The sequence below is a fragment of the Aplysia californica genome, unplaced genomic scaffold (genome assembly GCF_000002075.1).
Source record: "Aplysia californica isolate F4 #8 unplaced genomic scaffold, AplCal3.0 scaffold00949, whole genome shotgun sequence".
NCBI classification, from domain to species: Eukaryota; Metazoa; Mollusca; class Gastropoda; order Aplysiida; family Aplysiidae; genus Aplysia; species Aplysia californica.
Window position 1 is genome coordinate 128934 of NW_004798219.1, and position 12821 is coordinate 141754.

Genomic DNA, 12821 nt, shown 5'->3' on the forward strand with positions numbered 1-12821 from the left:
AGAGAGAGAGAGAGAGAGAAACAGACAGACAGTGAGTAAGTATGTGTGTGTATGTGTGAGAGAGAGAGAGAGAGACAGAGAGTGAGTAAGTGTGTGTGTGTACGAGAGAGGGAGAGAGAGAGTGGGTGAATTAAAAAGTGTGTGTTTGTATATATATAATTTGTATATGAGAGAGAGAGAGAGAGAGAGAGAGACAGACAGACAGAGAGAGAATGAGTGAAAGGAAGAGAGAAAACGTGTGTTACTGTTTGGGTGATAGAAAGAGATGAGTGAAAGTTAGCGAATAAGAGAGGGTGAGTGACAGAGAGAGAAATACTAGGTTTAGAGAGACAGTGAGTAAGAGTGTGTGCAAGAGAGAGAAAGTATATAAGTAAGTGTGTGTGTGTGTGTGTAAAAGAGAGAGTGAGAGAGAGAGAGAGAAAAAAGCAAATTGAGAGAGAACGAGTAAGTGAGAGTGAGGTTGCGAGTAACTTGTAAGAGCGAGAAAGAGAGAGAGTGAATGATTCTCCCACACAGAAGACCCGAATTCAATGCCTGAGGCGATCTGACATTTTTATCGAGCATCTTGGACTTTCAGTCAGCTGAGATAATGCTGTATCTCTTTCTTCAGAACAGGTTGATCCTTTTTGTTTCAGTCAGTGTTTTACGGCACTTGCAACACAAGCAGGTTATATAAGTGCCGAAGACTGGAGGCGTCACAAGAGAGTAACCCACCGAGTACGTCATACAGGCCGGACCTGACAGTGACAGGCAGGGAGGGAAGCCCGCCTCCTAAATGACCTAAATTGTGTTGATGAGGGCGTAAGACACTAACATTTAAAAAGCCAGAAAAAACACCAACATTAAAAAACAACAAAAACGACAAGCATCCATTTCATTTTATTGTCAACAACATAAGATTTAATTCAGTGGAAGTTGATTCAACAAAAGAATACGAATTTCCTGTTTTTGAACATTCATCAAAAAGATTCAAAATAGCATTCAATGAACACATGAATGAGCACGGACAATGAACACATGAATGAGCACGGACAATGAACACATGAATGAGCACGGACAATGAACACATGAATGAGCAAGCTCAGATTCAATAAGGTGGCTTCCCTCATTTTTCTCCAGCAGCGAACATTATCAATAATTCTCGAAAACCATTCAAAGATGGCACCTGCATCGTGAACTATTACACTTAGCTTTTGCTTAGCCTATTGTTTATATTTTATCTTATGTGACCAATCAAGGATTTTCTTTCATACCAACACACTCGTTGTTGGAACACACACGTGTTTTACTCTTGGTTAGCGTGTGTCGGAGTTGGACCTGCGACCAGCACACGTGTGACCGTGTGTGTCTGGGGCTCGACGCTCAGATAGTTTAACCCTATCTGTAGGCCTACGTCGTGTTCTACTATCGTATCCATACGACGTGGGAAACTCTGTGCCCCCACTTTCCAAAAAGGAAATTTACTCGTTAATCCGATCCGTACGCTTTGCATAGCAGTCTGTCAAAATTCATTTTTTTTCTCAGAAATACTGAAAGTTTCAAAGAGATCGTACCAGAAGTATTCTAAAATGTGAAGAATACAACCCCGGGGTACAAAATGACCCCAGGCGTAGGGATAGGGTTAAGAGCATACAAAGGCCCGGGAGTGGAACGTCAGTAGAGGCAAACGCGGCACAGTCATTTTTACCAGGCCACTGATCAATATATTACAATCATAACTTGACAGAATATTCTAAATCTACGTATTGAATTGCGCATTGGTTTGTGAAATCAAAAATTGCAATAAAATATACTAGGCTCTAATCAACGACAACACAAACTGTTTAGCAAACAATACGCCATATTATCATATATTATAGAGGCTAGATGACACAGGCATGCATTTGAACTAATCGGACCTTTTGCACAGCTTGTGCTTGGTAGAGTTCAGCTTATTTTCCTACAAATTTCCAGCATTTCTTTGGTATATCATCAAAGTCAAAGAAACGAAAACGCCTCTCATTTGAAACCAAACTACTTTTGATTCAGGAGTCTAACACATTATACATTATTTGCTCAGTGTCTGTAACTATCTACACAAAACACCTTGTTTTGCAATAACAAACACTTGCATTCAACAAAATTAAAGGCGATACCCCCTGAGTTCATTCTACATTGTATCCCAGTGTCACAGTACAAGTTTATGTATGACAACAGAGGACAAAAGCAACAAGGATGACAGAGAGACACATGACGAAAACGTCACATGATCACTTCAACAACACAAAAAGACACGACGACCACAACTTCCATCCACGGACACCACAAAGACTTTACCCGCAAGCCACGAAAACCACAATGACTTTGACCAATGAAGATTTTGACGGACAATGACTTCGACATAAGACTACCATGACAACATCAACAACCCTGATCCAAGAAATATGACAACATCAACAACCCTGATCCAAGAAATATGACAACATCAACAACCCTGATCCAAGAAATATGACAACATCAACAACCCAGATCCAAGAAATATGACAACATCAACAACCCAGATCCAAGAAATATGACAACCCTGACAATATCAACAACCCAGACATCAAATCACAATGACCAATGTGAACTTCCACCCATGATAACCAGAAGTTCACCAAGATGACTTCGACCTATGATAACCACAATGAATCTGACCTGCAAAGACCTTGAAAACTTCACATACAAAGATCACGATGACAACAATCACAACCCATGATGACCTTGACATGCAACAACTTGTCTCCACGACACGCGACGACTTCGACCAACGAAACCCACGACACGCGACGACCTCGACCAACGAAACCCATGACAACCACCACAACTTCAACCGTGACAACAACGACAACTTTAACCATTCAACCATGACAACTTCAACCTCGACAATCATGACAACTTCAACCATGAGGATCCCGAAAACTTAAGACTACAACAACTTTGATCACGACTACCACGACAACTTTACCACACAATGAACACAACAACTATCACACACACATTGACCACTGTGACTATAACACACATTGACCACTTTGACTGTGACACACATTGACCACTGTGACTATGACACACATTGACCACTGTGACTGTGACACACATCGACCACTGTGACTATCACACACATTGACCACTGTGACTATGACACACATCGACCACTTTGACTATGACACACATTGACCACTATGACTATCACAGAAAAACACCACTGTACCCTTTATTTCTAACATAAACGTGTAATTTTTCCTTATATGTTTAATCTCCCTGTCCACTTACTTCAATATACTTCAAAAGCAAAGAAGACAAATAATGTTGCAGATCCAACAATGTTTCTTGATTGGTCCTACGTGACAGGTCCAATATGACTGGTCCTCTTCCAGAAGACATCTCTACAATCAGGACATGCTCTGGGGAAACAGAAAACAAGAGACAACTAATGTACTTCCCCGAAACAGGAAGTCATTACAGCTTGATTTCTAAGCTTAGGCCCCAAACTCATTCAATTTCAGTTTCCCCCACAAAGCAAGAATTAGGAACACAATTTTATGAAGGTATTCTAGGAAAATAGAAAACAGAAGAAAACTGAGGAACTTCCCTAAAATGAAACTCTTTACAGTCTGACTTTTAGTCTTTCCCCGCTACTCGGGCAATTTTCGTTTCGCAATAGAGCTAGGTTTCCGCTGAGTACAGCGCTTGTGGAAAAATACGAGGTCATGAGGAAGGTAGGGCACTCTCAAGAAACAGATCCCTCCGTAGGAGCGCCAAGTTAAAGAAACCGAAATATGGAAACATTTCAGAACATGCGTTGCCGTAATTTCTCACAGAAAACTGTAGTTTTTCCCACGCATAATAATACTCTCCACTCACATCAACGTACTTGAAAAGCAAAGAAGACAAATAACCTAGCCATTCTCACCTTATCTCTTGGCTGGTCCTGCATGACTCGAGGATCTTCCAGAATACATCTCTTGAAACACCATGTACTCTGAGAAAACAGAAAGCGGGAGAAAACTACTGTAGCTCCCACAAAAAAGGCAGTCTTTACACCTCGATTTCTACCCTTTAGCCGCAACTCGCTCAAGTTAACTTGCACTCTCCCTCGAGCCGCAGAATTTAGAGCTAGGTTTTAACGGAGAGCGATGCTTGTGGAAAAATACAAGGTCATACGGTAGGTAGGATACCGGGTATGCTCCAGAAAATGGAATATCTACAGATGTCAGAATGTGCGTCACTACCGTTCTAGTTACAACAGAAGGGATCGTATTTTAGCACAGGATTTTCAGTCTTTGGAAAACTTTCCAATTACACCACGCCCAACCCATCTCTACTTCCTCTTTGGACACTGAAACAAAAACTAACCTTCGTGGTCCGTTAGAGACGCTTCCCTTTGGGTCCTCCGCGGCTGGTCCTCTGCCAGGAAGGTGGGGGGGAAGGGCACGAGTCCTCAGCATCGGCTCTCGGAAAAAGAATTCATACAAAGGCATGGGGTTACTAGTCCAAGGTGGTGTTTCTGGCAACTGTTACCATCAAGCCTAGCCTTCCATGAGTGGACTTTGAAATGTCTACAAGAAAACTGCATCTGCTTTAGCCTCGTAGTAAAGTCTTTGTATTTTACGCAGAGCAGGTCGCGAGCCAAAGCTAACAATCTTCACCTCTTCACGTTCTGCAGGCAGCAGCTTGCTAAATTTAGGTGCTGTCTCTGCCTGCTGTACTGTAGATGCACAACAATTCTATTTCATCAATGACTGCAGCTTGCTGAGATTAGGGGCTTATGCAGTCAATTCCAAAGCAACACAAGATTGGCTTCAAGTTTACTCATAGGCTAGATTATTGGCACTGCCACTTACCATCAATTAAGTCATCATTTCAAAATTTTATAGTTTCAAACCTCTCAAGTTAAGAGAATTCTATTATTCTTTTGCGACATTTTAAACACCCGACAAGCTGTGGAGAAAATTTGCATGCAAATTTCAGCGAAGTTCAAAAACAACGATGGGCCAACTTACAAGGCCAGCTCAAACAGGAAAAAGGAGAAATGTTGAACTTCGCAAAGGGAAATGAAACCAACAGTGTCTGAAATACTCACCACGACAGTCATTGCCAGAATACATATTATGTTATTCAATACGTCGACAAGATAACCGCCTATCTTTCACTTGCATAGTGTCAGCTACAGTAGTTCCCATCCACCCCCTCCCCTCCGATCACAGACCAATCTTCATCTACTGCGGTTTTATAGTGGGCAGCAGCTCGCTACTCTTAGGTGCTGTTTCTGCCCACTCTACACATAGCCTATTTCATCAGTGACTGCAGCTTGATAGTCTTAGGGGCTGATCATCAGTCTTCAAAATTATAGCCCTTTAATATTTACCATCAGTTTCACTCATCGCAATGTCAGAAAGATTATTCGTGGGCCTACTGGTCGGCAGCAGCTTGTTTTGTTTAGGTGCTGTCTCTGCCGACTGAAAACTGTGGTATAGCCTATTTCATCAGTGACTGCAGCTTGATAGTCTTAGGGGCTGATCATCAGTCTTCAAAATTATAGCCCTTTAATATTTACCATCAGTTTCACTCATCGCAATGTCAGAAAGATTATTCGTGGGCCTACTGGTCGGCAGCAGCTTGTTTTGTTTAGGTGCTGTCTCTGCCGACTGAAAACTGTGGTATAGCCTATTTCATCAGTGACTGCAGCTTGATAGTCTTAGGGGCTGATCATCAGTCTTCAAAATTATAGCCCTTTAATATTTACCATCAGTTTCACTCATCGCAATGTCAGAAAGATTATTCGTGGGCCTACTGGTCGGCAGCAGCTTGTTTTGTTTAGGTGCTGTCTCTGCCGACTGAAAACTGTGGTATAGCCTATTTCATCAGTGACTGCAGCTTGATAGTCTTAGGGGCTGATCATCAGTCTTCAGTCTTCCAAATTATGGCCCTTTAACATTTACCATCAGTATACTGCAAGAGAAAAGAAGGCAAAGAATATTGCAAGTTTCTCACCTTTTCTCGAGGCTGTTCTTAAAGGACTCGATGCTCTTCCATCCAGAAGAAATCCCTTGACACAAAAGGTATTCTGGGAAAACAGAAAATAGAAGACAACTGAGGAACTTCCCTAAAATGAAACTCTTTACAGTCTGACTTTTAGTCTTTCCCCGCTACTCGGGCAATTTTCGTTTCGCAATAGAGCTAGGTTTCCGCTGAGTACAGCGCTTGTGGAAAAATACGAGGTCATGAGGAAGGTAGGGCACTCTCAAGAAACGGATCCCTCCGTAGGAGCGCCAAGTTAAAGAAACCGAAATATGGAAACATTTCAGAACATGCGTTGCCGTAATTTCTCACAGAAAACTGTAGTTTTTCCCACGCATAATAATACTCTCCACTCACATCAACGTACTTGAAAAGCAAAGAAGACAAATAACCTAGCCATTCTCACCTTTTCTCTTGGCTGGTCCTGCATGACTCGAGGATGTTCCGGAATACATCTCTTGAAACACCATGTACTCTGAGAAAACAGAAAGCGGGAGAAAACTACTGTAGCAGTCTTTACACCTTGATTTCTACGCTTTAGCCGCATCTCGCTCAAGTTAACTTGCACTCTCCCTCCAGCCGCAGAATTAGGAGCTATGTTTTAACGGAGAGCAATGCTTGTGGAAAAATACAAGGTCACACGGTAGGTAGGATACCGGTACGCTCCAGAAAATGGAATATCTACAGACGTCAGAATGTGCGTCACTACCGTTCTAGTTACAACAGAAGGGATCGTATTTTAGCACGGGATTTTCAGTCTTTGGAAAACTTTCCAATTCCACCACACCCAACCCATCTTTTACTTCCTCTTCGGACACTGCAACAAAAACTAACCTTTGTGGTCCGTTAGAGACGCTTCCCTTTGGGTCCTCCGCGGCTGGTAGGGGGAAGGGCATGAGTCCTCAGCATCCGCTCTCGGAAAAAGAATTCATACAAAGGCATGGGGTTACTACCAGTCCAAGGTGGTGTTTCTGGCAACGGTTATGGCCTAGCCTTCCATGAGTGGACTTTGAAATGTCTACAAGAAAACTGCAACTGCTTTAGCCTCGTAGTAATGTCTTTGTATTTTACGCAGAGCAGGTCGCCAGTCAAAGTAAAGCCAACAATCTTCACCTCTTCAGGTTCTGCAGGCAGCAGCTTTCTAAACTTTAGGTGCTGTCTCTGCCTGCTGTACTGTAGATGCACAATTCTATTTCATCATTGACTGCAGCTTGCTGAGATTAGGGGCTTATGCAGTCAATTCCAAAGCAACACAAGATTGGCTTCAAGTTTACTCATAGGCTAGATTATTGGCACTGCCACTTAGCATCAATTAAGTCATCGTTTCAAAATTTTATAGTTTCAAACCTCTCAAGTTAAGAGAATTCTATTATTCTTTTGCGACATTTTAAACACCCGACAAGCTGTGGAGAAAATTTGCATGCAAATTTCAGCGAAGTTCAAAAACAACGATGGGCCAACTTACAAGGCCAGCTCAAACAGGAAAAAGGAGAAATGTTGAACTTCGCAAAGGGAAATGAAACCAACAGTGTCTGAAATACTCACCACGACAGTCATTGCCAGAATACATATTATGTTATTCAATACGTCGACAAGATAACCGCCTATCTTTCACTTGCATAGTGTCAGCTACAGTAGTTCCCATCCACCCCCTCCCCTCCGATCACAGACCAATCTTCATCTACTGCGGTTTTATAGTGGGCAGCAGCTCGCTACTCTTAGGTGCTGTTTCTGCCCACTCTACACATAGCCTATTTCATCAGTGACTGCAGCTTGATAGTCTTAGGGGCTGATCATCAGTCTTCAAAATTATAGCCCTTTAATATTTACCATCAGTTTCACTCATCGCAATGTCAGAAAGATTATTCGTGGGCCTACTGGTCGGCAGCAGCTTGTTTTGTTTAGGTGCTGTCTCTGCCGACTGAAAACTGTGGTATAGCCTATTTCATCAGTGACTGCAGCTTGATAGTCTTAGGGGCTGATCATCAGTCTTCAAAATTATAGCCCTTTAATATTTACCATCAGTTTCACTCATCGCAATGTCAGAAAGATTATTCGTGGGCCTACTGGTCGGCAGCAGCTTGTTTTGTTTAGGTGCTGTCTCTGCCGACTGAAAACTGTGGTATAGCCTATTTCATCAGTGACTGCAGCTTGATAGTCTTAGGGGCTGATCATCAGTCTTCAGTCTTCCAAATTATGGCCCTTTAACATTTACCATCAGTATACTGCAAGAGAAAAGAAGGCAAAGAATATTGCAAGTTTCTCACCTTTTCTCGAGGCTGTTCTTAAAGGACTCGATGCTCTTCCATCCAGAAGAAATCCCTTGACACAAAAGGTATTCTGGGAAAACAGAAAATAGAAGACAACTGAGGAACTTCCCTAAAATGAAACTCTTTACAGTCTGACTTTTAGTCTTTCCCCGCTACTCGGGCAATTTTCGTTTCGCAATAGAGCTAGGTTTCCGCGGAGTACAGCGCTTGTGGAAAAATACGAGGTCATGAGGAAGGTAGGGCACTCTCAAGAAACGGATCCCTCCGTAGGAGCGCCAAGTTAAAGAAACCCAAATATGGAAACATTTCAGAACATGCGTTGCCGTAATTTCTCACAGAAAACTGTAGTTTTTCCCACGCATAATAATACTCTCCACTCACATCAACGTACTTGAAAAGCAAAGAAGACAAATAACCTAGCCATTCTCACCTTTTCTCTTGGCTGGTCCTGCATGACTCGAGGATCTTCCAGAATACATCTCTTGAAACACCATGTACTCTGAGAAAACAGAAAGCGGGAGAAAACTACTGTAGCTCCCACAAAAAAGGCAGTCTTTACACCTCGATTTCTACGCTTTAGCCGCAACTCGCTCAAGTTAACTTGCACTCTCCCTCGAGCCGCAGAATTTAGAGCTAGGTTTTAACGGAGAGCGATGCTTGTGGAAAAATACAAGGTCATACGGTAGGTAGGATACCGGGTATGCTCCAGAAAATGGAATATCTACAGATGTCAGAATGTGCGTCACTACCGTTCTAGTTACAACAGAAGGGATCGTATTTTAGCACAGGATTTTCAGTCTTTGGAAAACTTTCCAATTACACCACGCCCAACCCATCTCTACTTCCTCTTTGGACACTGAAACAAAAACTAACCTTCGTGGTCCGTTAGAGACGCTTCCCTTTGGGTCCTCCGCGGCTGGTCCTCTGCCAGGAAGGTGGGGGGGAAGGGCACGAGTCCTCAGCATCGGCTCTCGGAAAAAGAATTCATACAAAGGCATGGGGTTACTAGTCCAAGGTGGTGTTTCTGGCAACTGTTACCATCAAGCCTAGCCTTCCATGAGTGGACTTTGAAATGTCTACAAGAAAACTGCATCTGCTTTAGCCTCGTAGTAAAGTCTTTGTATTTTACGCAGAGCAGGTCGCGAGCCAAAGCCAACAATCTTCACCTCTTCACGTTCTGCAGGCAGCAGCTTGCTAAATTTAGGTGCTGTCTCTGCCTGCTGTACTGTAGATGCACAACAATTCTATTTCATCAATGACTGCAGCTTGCTGAGATTAGGGGCTTATGCAGTCAATTCCAAAGCAACACAAGATTGGCTTCAAGTTTACTCATAGGCTAGATTATTGGCACTGCCACTTACCATCAATTAAGTCATCATTTCAAAATTTTATAGTTTCAAACCTCTCAAGTTAAGAGAATTCTATTATTCTTTTGCGACATTTTAAACACCCGACAAGCTGTGGAGAAAATTTGCATGCAAATTTCAGCGAAGTTCAAAAACAACGATGGGCCAACTTACATGGCCAGCTCAAACAGGAAAAAGGAGAAATGTTGAACTTCGCAAAGGGAAATGAAACCAACAGTGTCTGAAATACTCACCACGACAGTCATTGCCAGAATACATATTATGTTATTCAATACGTCGACAAGATAACCGCCTATCTTTCACTTGCATAGTGTCAGCTACAGTAGTTCCCATCCACCCCCTCCCCTCCGATCACAGACCAATCTTCATCTACTGCGGTTTTATAGTGGGCAGCAGCTCGCTACTCTTAGGTGCTGTTTCTGCCCACTCTACACATAGCCTATTTCATCAGTGACTGCAGCTTGATAGTCTTAGGGGCTGATCATCAGTCTTCAAAATTATAGCCCTTTAATATTTACCATCAGTTTCACTCATCGCAATGTCAGAAAGATTATTCGTGGGCCTACTGGTCGGCAGCAGCTTGTTTTGTTTAGGTGCTGTCTCTGCCGACTGAAAACTGTGGTATAGCCTATTTCATCAGTGACTGCAGCTTGATAGTCTTAGGGGCTGATCATCAGTCTTCAGTCTTCCAAATTATGGCCCTTTAACATTTACCATCAGTATACTGCAAGAGAAAAGAAGGCAAAGAATATTGCAAGTTTCTCACCTTTTCTCGAGGCTGTTCTTAAAGGACTCGATGCTCTTCCATCCAGAAGAAATCCCTTGACACAAAAGGTATTCTGGGAAAACAGAAAATAGAAGACAACTGAGGAACTTCCCTAAAATGAAACTCTTTACAGTCTGACTTTTAGTCTTTCCCCGCTACTCGGGCAATTTTCGTTTCGCAATAGAGCTAGGTTTCCGCGGAGTACAGCGCTTGTGGAAAAATACGAGGTCATGAGGAAGGTAGGGCACTCTCAAGAAACGGATCCCTCCGTAGGAGCGCCAAGTTAAAGAAACCCAAATATGGAAACATTTCAGAACATGCGTTGCCATAATTTCTCACAGAAAACTGTAGTTTTTCCCACGCATAATAATACTCTCCACTCACATCAACGTACTTGAAAAGCAAAGAAGACAAATAACCTAGCCATTCTCACCTTTTCTCTTGGCTGGTCCTGCATGACTCGAGGATCTTCCAGAATACATCTCTTGAAACACCATGTACTCTGAGAAAACAGAAAGCGGGAGAAAACTACTGTAGCTCCCACAAAAAAGGCAGTCTTTACACCTCGATTTCTACCCTTTAGCCGCAACTCGCTCAAGTTAACTTGCACTCTCCCTCGAGCCGCAGAATTTAGAGCTAGGTTTTAACGGAGAGCGATGCTTGTGGAAAAATACAAGGTCATACGGTAGGTAGGATACCGGGTATGCTCCAGAAAATGGAATATCTACAGATGTCAGAATGTGCGTCACTACCGTTCTAGTTACAACAGAAGGGATCGTATTTTAGCACGGGATTTTCAGTCTTTGGAAAACTTTCCAATTACACCACGCCCAACCCATCTCTACTTCCTCTTTGGACACTGAAACAAAAACTAACCTTCGTGGTCCGTTAGAGACGCTTCCCTTTGGGTCCTCCGCGGCTGGTCCTCTGCCAGGAAGGTGGGGGGGAAGGGCACGAGTCCTCAGCATCGGCTCTCGGAAAAAGAATTCATACAAAGGCATGGGGTTACTAGTCCAAGGTGGTGTTTCTGGCAACTGTTACCATCAAGCCTAGCCTTCCATGAGTGGACTTTGAAATGTCTACAAGAAAACTGCATCTGCTTTAGCCTCGTAGTAAAGTCTTTGTATTTTACGCAGAGCAGGTCGCGAGCCAAAGCCAACAATCTTCACCTCTTCACGTTCTGCAGGCAGCAGCTTGCTAAATTTAGGTGCTGTCTCTGCCTGCTGTACTGTAGATGCACAATTCTATTTCATCAATGACTGCAGCTTGCTGAGATTAGGGGCTTATGCAGTCAATTCCAAAGCAACACAAGATTGGCTTCAAGTTTACTCATAGGCTAGATTATTGGCACTGCCACTTACCATCAATTAAGTCATCATTTTAAAATTTTATAGTTTCAAACCTCTCAAGTTAAGAGAATTCTATTATTCTTTTGCGACATTTTAAACACCCGACAAGCTGTGGAGAAAATTTGCATGCAAATTTCAGCGAAGTTCAAAAACAACGATGGGCCAACTTACAAGGCCAGCTCAAACAGGAAAAAGGAGAAATGTTGAACTTCGCAAAGGGAAATGAAACCAACAGTGTCTGAAATACTCACCACGACAGTCATTGCCAGAATACATATTATGTTATTCAATACGTCGACAAGATAACCGCCTATCTTTCACTTGCATAGTGTCAGCTACAGTAGTTCCCATCCACCCCCTCCCCTCCGATCACAGACCAATCTTCATCTACTGCGGTTTTATAGTGGGCAGCAGCTCGCTACTCTTAGGTGCTGTTTCTGCCCACTCTACACATAGCCTATTTCATCAGTGACTGCAGCTTGATAGTCTTAGGGGCTGATCATCAGTCTTCAAAATTATAGCCCTTTAATATTTACCATCAGTTTCACTCATCGCAATGTCAGAAAGATTATTCGTGGGCCTACTGGTCGGCAGCAGCTTGTTTTGTTTAGGTGCTGTCTCTGCCGACTGAAAACTGTGGTATAGCCTATTTCATCAGTGACTGCAGCTTGATAGTCTTAGGGGCTGATCATCAGTCTTCAGTCTTCCAAATTATGGCCCTTTAACATTTACCATCAGTATACTGCAAGAGAAAAGAAGGCAAAGAATATTGCAAGTTTCTCACCTTTTCTCGAGGCTGTTCTTAAAGGACTCGATGCTCTTCCATCCAGAAGAAATCCCTTGACACAAAAGGTATTCTGGGAAAACAGAAAATAGAAGACAACTGAGGAACTTCCCTAAAATGAAACTCTTTACAGTCTGACTTTTAGTCTTTCCCCGCTACTCGGGCAATTTTCGTTTCGCAATAGAGCTAGGTTTCCGCGGAGTACAGCGCTTGTGGAAAAATACGAGGTCATGAGGAAGGTAG

General features: G+C 42.8%; 1 protein-coding gene across 9 annotated transcripts in view; it reads right to left on the reverse strand.

Annotated features, from left to right (window-relative positions):
* Positions 1-3069: 3069 nt before the first annotated feature.
* The window catches only part of LOC106013508, a 33311-nt gene continuing 23559 nt past the window's right edge, over positions 3070-12821 (reverse strand). For 4 of the 9 annotated variants that reach the window (XR_004859284.1, XR_004859285.1, XR_004859283.1 and 1 more), the window contains 7 exons: positions 12579-12651; positions 11322-11418; positions 10879-10947; positions 10446-10518; positions 9186-9282; positions 8743-8811; positions 8222-8382 (listed from right to left, as the gene is read on the reverse strand). Coding sequence is in view for 3 of the 9 variants with exons in the window: in XM_013089431.1 (XP_012944885.1) it covers positions 4390-4474; positions 6016-6088; positions 6449-6517; positions 6877-6956 (307 nt within the window). In the remaining 6 variants the exon portion in view is untranslated. Of the gene's footprint in view, positions 3426-3772; positions 4004-4377; positions 4475-6015; positions 6089-6448; positions 6518-6876; positions 6957-8221; positions 8383-8742; positions 8812-9185; positions 9283-10445; positions 10519-10878; positions 10948-11321; positions 11419-12578; positions 12652-12821 lie in introns of those variants that run through there. The other 5 variants (XR_004859282.1, XR_004859281.1, XM_013089431.1 and 2 more) reach the window with 5 other exon arrangements.